The 14098-nt window shown below is 42.3% G+C and overlaps 1 protein-coding gene across 1 annotated transcript; it reads right to left on the reverse strand.

Moving 5' to 3' along the window:
• Positions 1-638: 638 nt before the first annotated feature.
• On the reverse strand, positions 639-13241 carry LOC138853574 (protein O-linked-mannose beta-1,2-N-acetylglucosaminyltransferase 1-like). The gene is made up of 13 exons (XM_070091048.1): positions 13209-13241; positions 11878-11970; positions 10963-11079; positions 10626-10842; positions 10236-10363; positions 9301-9368; positions 8935-9198; positions 8264-8408; positions 7970-8089; positions 5385-5506; positions 4964-5168; positions 2234-2343; positions 639-2002 (listed from the first exon to the last, which is right to left on the reverse strand). Exons 1-13 carry the CDS (start codon positions 13239-13241, stop codon positions 1855-1857), a joined length of 1770 nt encoding a protein of 589 aa, XP_069947149.1. The 3' UTR covers positions 639-1854.
• Positions 13242-14098: the final 857 nt, after the last annotated feature.

A 14098-nucleotide genomic window follows, 5' to 3' on the forward strand; every position in this document is an offset into this window, starting at 1 on the left:
GTACTCCCATGTTCTGTTGCAGTACTGCGCATGTATCGTACTCCAATGTTCTGTTGCAGTACTGCGCATGTATCGTACTCCCATGTTCTGTTGCAGTATTGCGCATGTATCGTACTCCCATGTTCTGTTGCAGTATTGCGCATGTATCGTACTCACATGTTCTGTTGCAGTACTGCGCATGTATCGTACTCCCATGTTCTGTTGCAGTACTGCGCATGTATCGTACTTCCATGTTCTGTTGCAGTACTGCGCATGTATCGTACTCCCATGTTCTGTTGCAGTATTGCGCATGTATCGTACTCCCATGTTCTGTTGCAGTACTGCGCATGTATCGTACTCCCATGTTCTGTTGCAGTACTGCGCATGTATCGTACTCCCATGTTCTGTTGCAGTATTGCGCATGTATCGTACTCCCATGTTCTGTTGCAGTACTGCGCATGTATCGTACTCCCATGTTCTGTTGCAGTATTGCGCATGTATCGTACTCCCATGTTCTGTTGCAGTACTGCGCATGTATCGTACTCCCATGTTTTGTTGCAGTACTGCGCATGTATCGTACTCCCATGTTCTGTTGCAGTACTGCGCATGTATCGTACTCCCATGTTCTGTTGCAGTACTGCGCATGTATCGTACTCCCATGTTCTGTTGCAGTATTGCGCATCCGTTATATTGATCAACACTGTTGATTCTCTCCACATTATGCTATACACTGACTTTCCTATTTTAATGCAGTAGCTGTGTACACAAGTAACAGCTGCAGTTTACCCTGCATAAATGAGAGGATTTAAGCAAGAGAATGGGGAATATCTTCATTTATAAATTAAACCAAAGTGAACTAAACCTAACCATATATGAATAACACTTAAGACTTTTGGTTAGTAGCAAAAAAGGCTAAGCCGAGTAGAGTATACGATTGTAATAGACCTGATAGATTGTTTTGTGTCATGTAAGTCAAAAGGGATCGAAACGTTGTCACAAGGGTCCTCTCCTAAGTACAGGTTATTTGTGAGTACAACTCTACCTATCAGTCTAAGTCTCATAATTTAAAGACTTCATAACTGTGATTGAGTTATATTTTATCGATATCTAAAGAAACTTGAGAAGAAAATTATGTTTTCCTTTATACAATGAACAAATAAACATATCTTAAATATCTATCACTGTGCAGATATTTTGTGTATACATGCTAGTCTTGTTTGTTAGTGTACGTGTTCTTACTAACTATTCATACAGTAAGTGCAGTTGTGAATATTCACCTCATGTTCTATTTAAAAGTGACGAGAGAACTGACGTCATTATAAGAGGTTTCTCAGGGAGCTGTGGTGATATATTTGAACTAAATAACATAATTTTTAAGGGGATGGATCGGTAAGCCAGCGGAAGGCCTCGGTCAGATGACCTGAAGCTCCAACGGCGGGTCATCGTCTAAGACTCACGTCAGGAAACACTCGTCCTGTTTCCTGAAGAACCTTACCTAACCTAAGCTGCGGTAAGCCAGCTGTCGACATTGCTGTGGTCCACCAGTGACATCAGCTACTCCCAATGTCACCTGTTTGCCCCTCAAGAGAGGTTTCTTGACGCTGGTGAGGGGCTCTTGATCTAAGGAACTGGATCTGTGTTCCGGTTCCCTGAATTGAGCCTGAATACCTTTCATCTCCCCATCAGACACTGTATAATCCTACGGGTTTAGTCACACTACGGCAGCACCTCTGCCGTAGTGTGACTACCACTGAACGGATCATCTTATGATAAAAACTCATTTTAGAACTTTTTTCTCTGACGATTAAATTAACATCTCTAGGCAGCTAAAACGGGACTGAGGTAGCACTGCTGTAGCCGTTGAAGGTTGTAGCCTCAGACTGTGACGAGATTGAGGTATCGCTGTTGCAGTGACTGAAGATTATAGGGATCCTTCTTCAAGCGACCGTCTCCCTTACGGTAGGCCGCTTCCTGCAACTCCCTCGTCGCCACAAACACTCCAACTTCTGCTGGCTTGTACTGACTGCAACCATTATTTTTATTATTATTATTATTATATATTTTTGATATTTTTTTTATTTTTTTTTTGATAATAATAATATTATTAATATATTCTTGTGCAAGGAAATATGTTATTTACCTGACTCACGAAATTGTAAAAATGGGATTTAAAAAAAAAAACCATGGTATAGGTGGGAATCGAACTCACGGCAAGTGAGTTCGTGAATACCGTGGGTTTATTTATATTATTTACCTGTAAGGTGAAGCAGGATAAGCCACCAGAAGGAGATGCGCCGCTCCGTATCTCAGGCGATAAAGACCACGATGACTTTCTCGGGATTCCAGAGCGAAAGTTCCCAGGCACTATGAAAGATAAAGACCATGATGACCTCAGGACGCCAGGGAGAACGTTCCTTGGTACTACGAGAAACACCAGGATTTATGAGATGACAAAGGTTATCTTAGACATGGGTGCGAGTGAGCATGGTGGTCGAATGTGCTGGTAATATCTATTTTACACTATGTGTATCTGTTATCTTTTATGGTTCTGGAGATCACGGCCCCCTCGGCCAGGCCTCAGACCAGGCCTCGAAAATTGAAAAGGAAATTTTGCAGTTATAAGCACTATTAAGATATACATATGAAAGTAGATATATAGTGAATGTCAAGTTTATCTGTCATCTTACATGTCACGAGACAAAAAAAAAAATAACCAACAATACTGCCAAAGTGCAAAACATTTAACAGGCTTCTGTTTCATACTCATATGATAAGACGGTAGCAGTGTGCATCCCTGGATGGTTGTTGGGCTGATACTTATTTACATGGTGGCAAATTTACTAATACTTAATATCTTTATTAATATCTTGCCTCGGATTCCCCTCAAGAAGTTCCTTGACGCTTTGATCCAGGGAAATGGCTCTCATCCCATTGCTTCACTTGAACTTGATTGCCTCCCATTCCCTAGGTGTTGTATATGCTCCTGTATATACTTAGATTATGTAATGGAACACATATCCCTCATTGATTGATATCATTCTCAGGCCACACATTAAGGGTCCGGGGTCGATATCCGGCACGGGTGAAACGTTGGGCATGTTTCCATACACCTGCTGTCCCTGTTCACCTATCAGTAATAATAATACTTTTTATTTCTACAAGTACGTGTACAAGGTATACAGTCCTAGCTGACATCAGTGACATACTACTATATAGAAAGCCCCTTGTTATGCAGAGCATTTCAGGCAAATTAGGTCAATTTTGTCCCAGGATGCGACCCACACCAGTCGATTAACACCCAGGTACCTATTTTACTGATGGGGAACATAGACAAGCGGTGTAAAGAAACACGCCCAATGTTTCTACGCTCGCTGGGAATCAACCCCAGACCCTCGCCGTGTGAAGCGAGAGCCTTTTCCACCAGGCTACAGGGTACCAGGTAGGTACCCGGAGGTTAGCCGTCTGTTGTGGGTCGCATCCTGGGCGACAAGATTAACTTTAGTTGCTTGAAATGCTTTGTATAACCAGGGGATTGTCAACTAGGTCTGTATCATGTACTCTGTAGAAATAAAGATTATTGTTGTTGTTATTATTGTCAATAGCGTCAAAAAATAAAAAATATTACGTAGTTATCCCTTCATAGAATTTAGTTTTCTATTTCAGTTCACTTGAAGAAAATAGTGCTTGTCTGTTGTACTATTAAATGGATAAACTAAAATATTTTAAGAAAGTTAGAGAGCTGTATTCCTGATTAAGCAAGTTTATTCAGGTATAGGTACACATTAATACATTTACATAATTATCATACATAACAGCATATGGGTGGATTACCTAGAAGTAAATAGATATCTAGGAGTTAGCCGTCTGTTGTGAGTCGCATCTTGAGGAGATACAAGAGACCCCGAGGGACATGTGTCATTTTGTTTTGGGTTATCCTAGTTATAAACCCTCCTATATTGCTTAACGTTTGTTTATTTTATTAGCTAACACACGTAAATATAAATAACTCAGTTTACCTTATTCTTAGTATATCTCCTTTATAGTATAATAATATTATTTCCTTTATAGTATAATAAGGTATTCACGTCGTAGTAAGCTTCTCTCTTTTATGTGCGGGTTATTTGTGTATCGTTCCAGTCACGGTATTGTGCCTTTTTTGTTAGTTTTATATAATAAGGTATTAAAAGGACCCTAATGGAAATAAGTCACTTTGACTTTTTTGGGTTATCCCAGGTTCTCTACACATATGCTGCTATGTATGATAATCTATGTAACTGTATTTGTGTATACCTGAATAAACTTACTTACTTTTCTGTTTCCCTCCTCTCTAGCAATCTTTTATCTTGGTATTCTCTACGTCGTGATCATGTCTCCTGAACGCTAATCTTAAATTCGGCAACTGTGAAGCAGTTCGGTGTCCTGTAGCTCGGTTGGTAGCGCACTCAGCTCACACATTGGTCTCCCTGGTTCGATCCCGGTACGGGTGAAAACTTTGGGCGTGATTCCTTACATCTGCTGTCCCAGTTCACCTAGCAGTAAGTAGGTACCTGGGTGTTAATCGACTGGTGTGACTCTCATCCTGGGGGACAAAATTAACCTAAGTTGTCCGAAATGCTCTGCATAACAAGGGGCTTTCTGTATAGTATGTCACTGATGTCAGCTATGGCCTTTATGAGTTGTATCATGTACTTGTATAAATTATTATTATTATCCTATTTTATAACTATATTTGGTAGTACTGAATTCCAGTAGCTACTTACCACTAGTTTTTTTTTTCATGGACTAAGTCAAAGTTATAGTTTATTTTCAATTTTCACATGATACATTATTTACACAAATGGGTGACACTTGAATACATGCAGAGAGCCCATGGTTATGCAGAGCATTTCGGGCAACCTTAAGCCACAACCTCTTCTTTATATTCATACATAAATATGATGCCAGAACCGTAAGTAATATTACATACACACACTGGAGGTCGTACCCAGGCTAGTGTTGTCCATTCATTATTTGTTCTGTAGTAATTTATGTCTCCCTCGACATGGAAAAACATAACTAGGACGTCGTGATCACGAACGGTGAACAAGGTGTAGAAGCTGTGATGACAAGGGTTGAGGTGTGTTGAGTTGATGAAGCGAGCACCAGCCAGCAGGGAGGTCAGGTACTCCTCGTATTCCTCCTCACGCAAGCTGTTGGCAACACTAACGTTATGATGTCTTCTCTCACAGTGTTCCCACAACTCCGGTAAACAGCAAACAGGAAATACACCGGTGCTGACAAGTATGACTAAGGCACAAAAATAAAAAACGTTTAAAAGATTTCTTTTTTTTTTTTTACGTAAGATACGATACTAATGTTATTAGCCATATTAAAAATGTGGTTCTTCAGAAGCAACAGCTACTCACTTGTCAATATTTTCAACCAAGGCGCTGGGGTCGAGGTTATAGTTCTTGTCTGTGAAGTAGAGTCTCTGAGTGAACTGAGAGATATGACTACCAGAATCACCGAAGTGGTGTGAGCGAGACACCTGAAGCAGGACACGCAAGTGATCATACTCAGACCCAGAGAAATATTATTATTATTATTATTATTATTATTATTATTATTATTATTATTATTATTATTATTATTATTGCATTCATGTGTAATACTGATAATGATTATATATTTTTTAACAAACCAGCCGTATCCCACCAAGGCAGGGTGGCCCAAAAAGAAAAAACGAAAGTTTCTCTTCTTAAATTTAGTAATTTATACAGGAGAAGGGGTTACTAGCCCCTTGCTCCCGGCATTTTAGTCGCCTCATACAACACGCATGGCTTACGGAGGAAGAATTCTGTTCCACTTCCCCATGATTATATATATATATATATATATACATATATATATATATATATATATATATATATATATATATATATATATATATATATATATTAGGTTGGTAGACAGCAACCGCCCAGGGAGGTACTACCGTCCTGCCAAGTGAGTGTAAAACGAAAGCCTGTAATTGTTTTACTTGATGGTAGGATTGCTGGTGTTCTTTTTTCTGTCTCATGAACATGCAAGATTTCATGTATGTCTTGCTACTTCTATTTACACTTAGGTCACACTACACATACATGTACAAGCATATATATACACGCCCCTTTGGGCTTTCTTCTATTTTCTTTCTAGTTCTTGTTCTTGTTTATTTCCTCTTACCTCCATGGGAAAGTGGAACAGAATTCTTCCTCCGTAAGCCATGCGTGTTGTAAGAGGCGACTAAAATGCCGGGAGCAAGGGGCTAGTAACCCCTTCTCCTGTATATATTACTAAATGTAAAAGGAGAAACTTTCGTTTTTTCTTTTGGGTCACCCCGCCTCGGTGGGATACGGCCGGTGTGTTGAAAGAAAGAAATATATGTATATATATATATATATATATATATATATATATATATATATATATATATATATATATATATATATATATATATATATATATATATATTCAAAATAACCATAGGAGAAGTTAAATGATAGCTAGTTCTAAGCCTTTCATGTTGCAATCACATCATCAGGAGCCTGCAGTGTTGCAGAAATAGAGCAGGAAATCCAAAACGATCCTTTCACGTGTGTTGTGTGTGTGTGTGTGTGTGTGTGTGTGTGTGTGTGTGTGTGTGTGTGTGTGTGTTAGTTACCATTTTGTCCTAGGCACATGTCGATTAAACACTAGGCCTGTTGTGTGTGTTAGTTACCATTTTGTCCTAGGCACATGTCGATTAAACACTAGGCCTGTTGTGTGTGTGTGTGTGTGGGAGCATGCATGTGTGTGTATTGTTTGTGGTGAATGTGTGTGTGTGTTACTTACCATTTTGTCCTAGGCACATGTCGATTAGACACTAGGCCTGTTGTGTGTGTGTGTGTGTGTGTGTGTGTGTGTGTGTGTGTGTGTGTGTGTGTATGTGTATGTGTGTGTGTGTGTTGTTTGTGTGTGTGTGTGTGTTAGTTACCATTTTGTCCTAGGCACATGTCGATTAAACACTAGGCCTGTTGTGTGTGTGTGTGTGTGTGTGTGTTAGTTACCATTTTGTCCTAGGCACATGTCGATTAGACACTAGGCCTGTTGTGTGTGTGTGTGTGTGTGTGTGTGTGTGTGTTAGTTACCATTTTGTCCTAGGCACATGTTGATTAGACACTAGGCCTGTTGTATATGAGTACGTGTGTGTGTGTGTGTGTGTGTGAGTACTGAATTGTGGTTGCAGGGATCGAGTCATAGCTCCTGGCCCTGCCTCTTCACTGGTCGCCACTAGGTCCACTCTCTCCCTGTTCCACGAGCTTTATCATACCTCTGCTTAAAGCTATGTATGGTACCTGCCTCCACCACACAACTCTCCAGACTATTCCACTTCCTGACAACTAAACGACTGAAGAAATACTTCCCAACATCCCTGCGACTCATCTGAGTCTTCAACTTCCCTTGTTGCTGTGTCCCATCTCTGAAACATCTTGTTCTTATCCACCTTGTCAAATCCTTTCAGTTATCATGTTGTCCCTATCCCCCCTGTCCTCCAGTGCAGTGTCGTCAGGTCGACCTCCCTCCACCTCTCCTCGCAGGACACGCCCCTTAGCTCCGGGACTAGTCTCGCTGCAAACCTTTGCAAATTCTCTCGTTTCCCGATGCGCTTGGCCAGGTGTTGGTTCCAAACAGGAGCTGCATACTCCAATATGGGCCTCATGTACACGGTGTGCGGGGCCCGGAATGACTCCTTACTGAAATACCGGAATGCTACTCTTAGGTTTGCTAGTCGCCCATATGCTGGAGGGAGTGTGTGTGTGTGTGTGTGTGTGTGTGTGTGTGTGTGTGTGTGTGTGTGTGTGTGTGTGTGTGTGTGTGTGTGTGTGTGTGTGTGTGTGTGTGTGTATAGGAGAGGTGACTACGAACATAACTGTGTTCTCGTAGCTACAAAAAAACAGGTAGTCACACATCTGAGCGAAGAACTACACACCTCAGGAATGATACATTCTCTGCCTCGACTCAGGTAGAAATAGATGTATACGTCCCAGTCGTATTCCAGTTCTGTCCCCGGCATTCCCGACGCCAGCTCCTTAGCCACCTCCCGAGTCACCTGCAAGCCACATCTGATTGGTTAAACTAACACCTGATTGCTGAATCGAGCACCTAACCTAGATAGAACTGGCACTTGGCAAGTGACATTAGAACCTAGCTTCTGAAACTAGCACGTTTTACAGTTTTCTCTTACCGAGTTTTATATCACTTTAACTAAAATCATGATAACTACCATCCAGCCATAGTTGGTGTAGCTATGTGCTCTGAGAGCGACTCGGGGGTCGTGTGAGGTGCCTGGGTACGACAGATCGTTGTGGGCTGAGGCGCATAACAAGCTCGGGTCCTCACGCAGGATCACCGCCGATCTGTTTAGGAACCTGTGCAAAAAAAAAAAAAATAGATTTGCTGCCGATGCGGCTAGTTTATTGTGCACCTCATATCCATCTTGTCAACAGTGCCGCATAAGCATAAGGATACAGGAAAGGCCAAATAATTAGGTCCAAAAAGCGTTAATAGGAATGCGTTTGGATATGTATATGTTCAGAATTTGTAATGATGGCCAAAGAAGATGAATTTACACAAATAAACTGGCAGGCTAGCTGAGGCAGACCCTGGGAAAATGCGCGTATAATTGTCAACATAGTTTTATTGCATTAGACTCGTGGTTGTGTTTGCAGCTCACGTTTGACCTCTACTGTCGACCGATCATATAGAACAGTGTTATGTTTTCATTGCAATAAAATATACAAGTCATCGATAAAATACGAAAATAATTAGTATTTTCGTATTCATTATATGCCAAGGAGAATATGTTAAAATCATTACAAGCCAAAAAGAATCTTCAGTTCCTAAGAAGAAAATATTTTGTCCTTCGTTTCCGTACATTCACAAGTCCGTACATACACAAAGAAGTCTGGGGAGACACTGATATCCTCCTCGAGAACGATGACAAACTCAGCGTCGCTGTACTTGTTAAGGACGTGCTTGATGGCGAAGATGAACTGCTTGGAGATGAGAGTAGCGACGTAGTAGCTCTCCTGGTGTGTGATGGTGAGAGGCAGATCAAACACTTGCACAAACTCTTCTAGCTCCTGCTGTGGCTCCGGCGTAAACACCTCCACGCGACCGCTACTGAACCCTGCAGCAGACATCACCGTCTTCAGGCTCCTGTAAGGATTTAATGAAAACAGTCCACACATACACTTCTCTCTTCCTATCTATACATTTATCTCATCCTCTCCCTCCCTCTTACTTCACCATCTCACTCACTTGTATAGTGCTGGTACTCTGTGGGCTATTACGATAATAGCAGCTCTCTCAATCTGATTGTTGACTACCTGAAATTCATAAAAAAGATCATGACACATGTCATTGCAGTGAGATTAGGTGTTCAGGGAAAAGGTAAATGTCTTGGCGCAATAGATGACAGCGATCAGGGGAAACTGCACCAAAATCACTACACGGACTGTCTGATATTATATAATGTGCTTGATTGTCTCAGTTGAAATTCTATTGAGGGATTCTTATTGTCTGAAGCTTGATTTAGAAACTGGTATTATACTCTAAGTGGCTGATTTCGGAATCATTTTTGTTCGCTTTCAAACATCCCCAAATTTAATACAGATTTTTCCTATTATCATAATTTTGATTGTCTCACTAAAACTGAATGTTTCTTACTGAAGTCAGATTTTAAGATTGATATTACATTGTGAGTTAAGATTAATAATTAATTTGCTTCAGTGAGATTTAAGAGTTGTCAGTGATACGAGAACACCTCGAAGACCAAAAAAATGGCATACACATTATTATTATTATTATTTGTAGTAGCAGCAGCAGCAACAGTAGTATCGGTATTATATTCATGGGTAATACAGAGCCTTGAACAAGAGATATAAGCAAATAAAACATGCGGTATTTAGTGGCAGTGCTTAGTGCAGAAACCATCAGCTGGATGACTGAGGGAGAGAGCTTTAGTATATGTGAGCTTCAGGGCAGCCATGAGTGGCTGAACACCTTTGTGTAGGACTCTCGTGGGGCAGGCCACGACAACCAGTCCATTGTAGCATCACCATCACGACCCTATCACTACACTATTACATCACCATCACTACCACTGTCAACATTACTACCCTATCACCATGTTCATGACTATCCGTCACCACCAACAACTACATTAGCACCATGTACAGCCTCACTACTAGTACCTTGTGTATGCTGGAGGTGATGTTGTAAGGACGGAGACAGGAGCACAGTTCACCATACTGCTCATACGAGTCACAGAAGTGTCGACGCAGCCTCCAGTGTTCCCCTGTGGGCCACCCTGGACAGTACTCTGGAAGAAAGGGACAAAGAAAAGGGCATTGGTGGTTGCACAATATTTTTTCTTAAATCTACTTGTTGCTTAAATGTACTCGCATTCATTATTATGTTAAGTTCTGTATGTCTCTTCCAGTCGGCTTCAGATCTTCAATACTAATATTTAACTGTAGTACCTACTTATGCCGCACTCTGTACTGTTCTTTTGCGTGCATTGAGGTACAAGGGGCCGGGTTTATGTGATACTGGGAACAAAACACAGTTCTCTCTAATGTTACCTGTGTTGGGAATGAGGAGCACCACGGTGTGCAGCAGGATACCATGTGCCATGGCCTGTCTGGTGGGAAGACTCAGTGCCTCTGCCAGGGTGGGGCCACCCTTCACCCACACCCAGGCCCAGAACGCTCCTCGACCCACCAGGTTGGCCGCCCCTGCCGAACCCTCACGCCGCAGGAATCTCCGAACTTCTTCTGGTAACCCGTACTCCAGGTCACTCTGTACAGGGTCACACAGGTATATTAGTCCAAGAGATCAGAAAGCCACCAGATGCCCTGTATTTCCAGTAGTCTGTTACCCCACAGGCTCCCTATATCCAATAAGCCAGAGCGACCTCACCCTCAGCATGAAGACTATTATTCTTCCTGGTTGTATAGAGTTCAGGAGAGCAATGAGGCGCCGTAGATCTGCCCACGGCTGCAGGTGTTGGTATCCGCCCATCATTCGGCCTGTGCTCTGTCGAAACACACAAAGGTGGGTTAGAATGCGTTAACCAAGGATATGTTCGCAAAACATGGGCAGGTATCTTGGTTATTTTACACTTTAATGTGGAAGTCGGGTATAGATGTTACCAAGCTCTGTCCAAATGTACACACACATCACCATCCAAGGAATTAACAGTACCGCAAAATCCTCAGCACAACTGTTACTTTCTTTCTCTCGTCTCTTTCGTAATTCACCTCAACGCATCTGCTATTCACGGTCTTCGATCATTTACCTCGTTTTTAATAAACTCATCTACCGATACTTCCAGTCCCATGTAAATACAGCCAGCTAATATGACAACAAATCGTACATTCTTTAGACTTCTACTTATTCTCATCACCTTGCTCTTTTGTGTGTTCTTATTCCGCTTGTTTTCCACGCTTCCTAAACTCCATCAAGTTTTGCTGCTGACACCGGACCATTTACAAAGTAAATGTAAATGGTCCAAGTCGGACAGAAACGTCGTTGTAAGTTTCTCCTGTGCCAGTTATTTGCGTATTGTTCTAGTCACTGTATTGTGCCTCTCTGTTCTTTTGCTACTTAGGTTAACCTAACCTAATCTAACTTAAGTTAGTTTAGGTTAGATTGTTGTCTATAAGCAAAATTTAACTTATTATAACGCACCATAAGGAAAATAAATAATGCAAAAAAGATGTTAGACACTGACGATATTGAGGATGTGCTGCGCCATCAATGGAAGGAGAATCGAATCTCCAACATCCCTTGCCAGTTTAGCGCTTCAAATAGAGTACTGTACAACTGACTCACTTGGTGTATGATGGAGATGAAGAGACCAACGTTGGTGGCGTTGGTGAGGCCAGCCTCTGTGACCTGTGGTGTTACCCCTGTCACCTCCACACGCTGTAACAACACAACACACCTGTACTTCCACGTACAGTCACACGCTGTAACAACACAACACACTTGTACTTCCACGTACAGTCACACGCTGTAACAACACAACACACTTGTACTTCCACGTACAGTCACACGCTGTAACAACACAACACACCTGTACTTCCACGTACAGTCACACGCTGTAACAACACAACACACTTGTACTTCCACGTACAGTCACACGCTGTAACAACACAACACACCTGTACTTCCACGTACAGTCACACGCTGTAACAACACAACACACTTGTACTTCCACGTACAGTCACACGCTGTAACAACACAACACACCTGTACTTCCACGTACAGTCACACGCTGTAACAACACAACACACTTGTACTTCCACGTACAGTCACACGCTGTAACAACACAACACACTTGTACTTCCACGTACAGTCACACGCTGTAACAACACAACACACTTGTACTTCCACGTACCGTCACACGCTGTAACAACACAACACACTTGTACTTCCACGTACAGTCACACGCTGTAACAACACAACACACTTGTACTTCCACGTACAGTCACACGCTGTAACAACACAACACACCTGTACTTCCACGTACAGTCACACGCTGTAACAACACAACACACTTGTACTTCCACGTACAGTCACACGCTGTAACAACACAACACACCTGTACTTCCACGTACAGTCACACGCTGTAACAACACAACACACCTGTACTTCCACGTACAGTCACACGCTGTAACAACACAACACGCCTGTACTTCCACGTACAGTCACACGCTGTAACAACACAACACACCTGTACTTCCACGTACAGTCACACGCTGTAACAACACAACACGCCTGTACTTCCACGTACAGTCACACGCTGTAACAACACAACACACCTGTACTTCCACGTACAGTCACACGCTGTAACAACACAACACACCTGTACTTCCACGTACAGTCACACGCTGTAACAACACACCTGTACTTCCACGTACAGTCACACGCTGTAACAACACAACACACCTGTACTTCCACGTACAGTCACACGCTGTAACAACACAACACACCTGTACTTCCACGTACAGTCACACGCTGTAACACAACACACCTGTACTTCCACGTACAGTCACACGCTGTAACAACACACCTGTACTTCCACGTACAGTCACACGCTGTAACAACACAACACACCTGTACTTCCACGTACAGTCACACGCTGTAACAACACAACACACCTGTACTTCCACGTACTCACGATGTGTGTACATCACACCTATACACCTACGTACATACACACTTTGTGTTCACATAACTGACACCCCCACACGGGGACAAGATCTATAGTTCAACCCCCGCACATTCTCACATGCAGTATCCAGCTAGCGCTCGTACCCATAATAATCATAATACCAATAATAATATTAAGAAGAAAATGCTGCTGATGATAGTAATGATGATAGTAGATCTGCTGATAAGGATGACAGTAATAATAATACTCGTCATTATGATAATGATGAGGGAGGTGATAATGACGATGGGGCAAAAATAATGACAAGAATAATGTTAACTTACCGAGAAGTTGGTGAGGAGCAGAGTGACCTGCTGGCTTGACCTGACAGTGACCTCGAGGCTCCTGGACCACGCATCTGAGAGGTCACACAAAGACACTAGTTATTCAACAAGTTAGACTTCGTAGACCTAACATATCCCAGGTATTGATCAATATATCCCAGGTATTGGTCAATATCCAGGTATTGGTCAGCATATCTCAGGTATTGACCAACATACCTCAGCCACAGACCAACATACCTCAGCCACAGACCAACATACCTCAGCCACAGACCAACATACCTCAGCCACAGACCAACATACCTCAGCCACATACCAACATACCTCAGCCACAGACCAACATACCTCAGCCACATACCAACATACCTCAGCCACAGACCAACATACCTCAGCCACAGACCAACATACCTCAGCCACAGACCAACATACCTCAGCCACATACCAACATACCTCAGCCACAGACCAACATACCTCAGCCACAGACCAACATACCTCAGCCACAGACCAACATACCTCAGCCACATACCAACATACCTCAGCCACAGACCAACATACC

Source organism: Cherax quadricarinatus, chromosome 33 (genome assembly GCF_038502225.1).
Source record: "Cherax quadricarinatus isolate ZL_2023a chromosome 33, ASM3850222v1, whole genome shotgun sequence".
NCBI classification, from domain to species: domain Eukaryota; kingdom Metazoa; phylum Arthropoda; class Malacostraca; order Decapoda; family Parastacidae; genus Cherax; species Cherax quadricarinatus.

Excerpts from the sequence above, each read along its gene's own strand:
- LOC138853574 (XM_070091048.1), bottom strand. The coding sequence starts at position 13,241 with ATGTACACACATCGTGAGTACGTGGAAGTACAG. Across the intron at positions 5,507-7,969 it reads GAGAATGTATCATTCCTGAG|GTGTCTCGCTCACACCACTT; the intron begins GTGTGTAGTTCT and ends GTCCTGCTTCAG. Across the intron at positions 2,344-4,963 it reads AATGGACAACACTAGCCTGG|TGCCTGGGAACTTTCGCTCT; the intron begins GTACGACCTCCA and ends TATCTTTCATAG.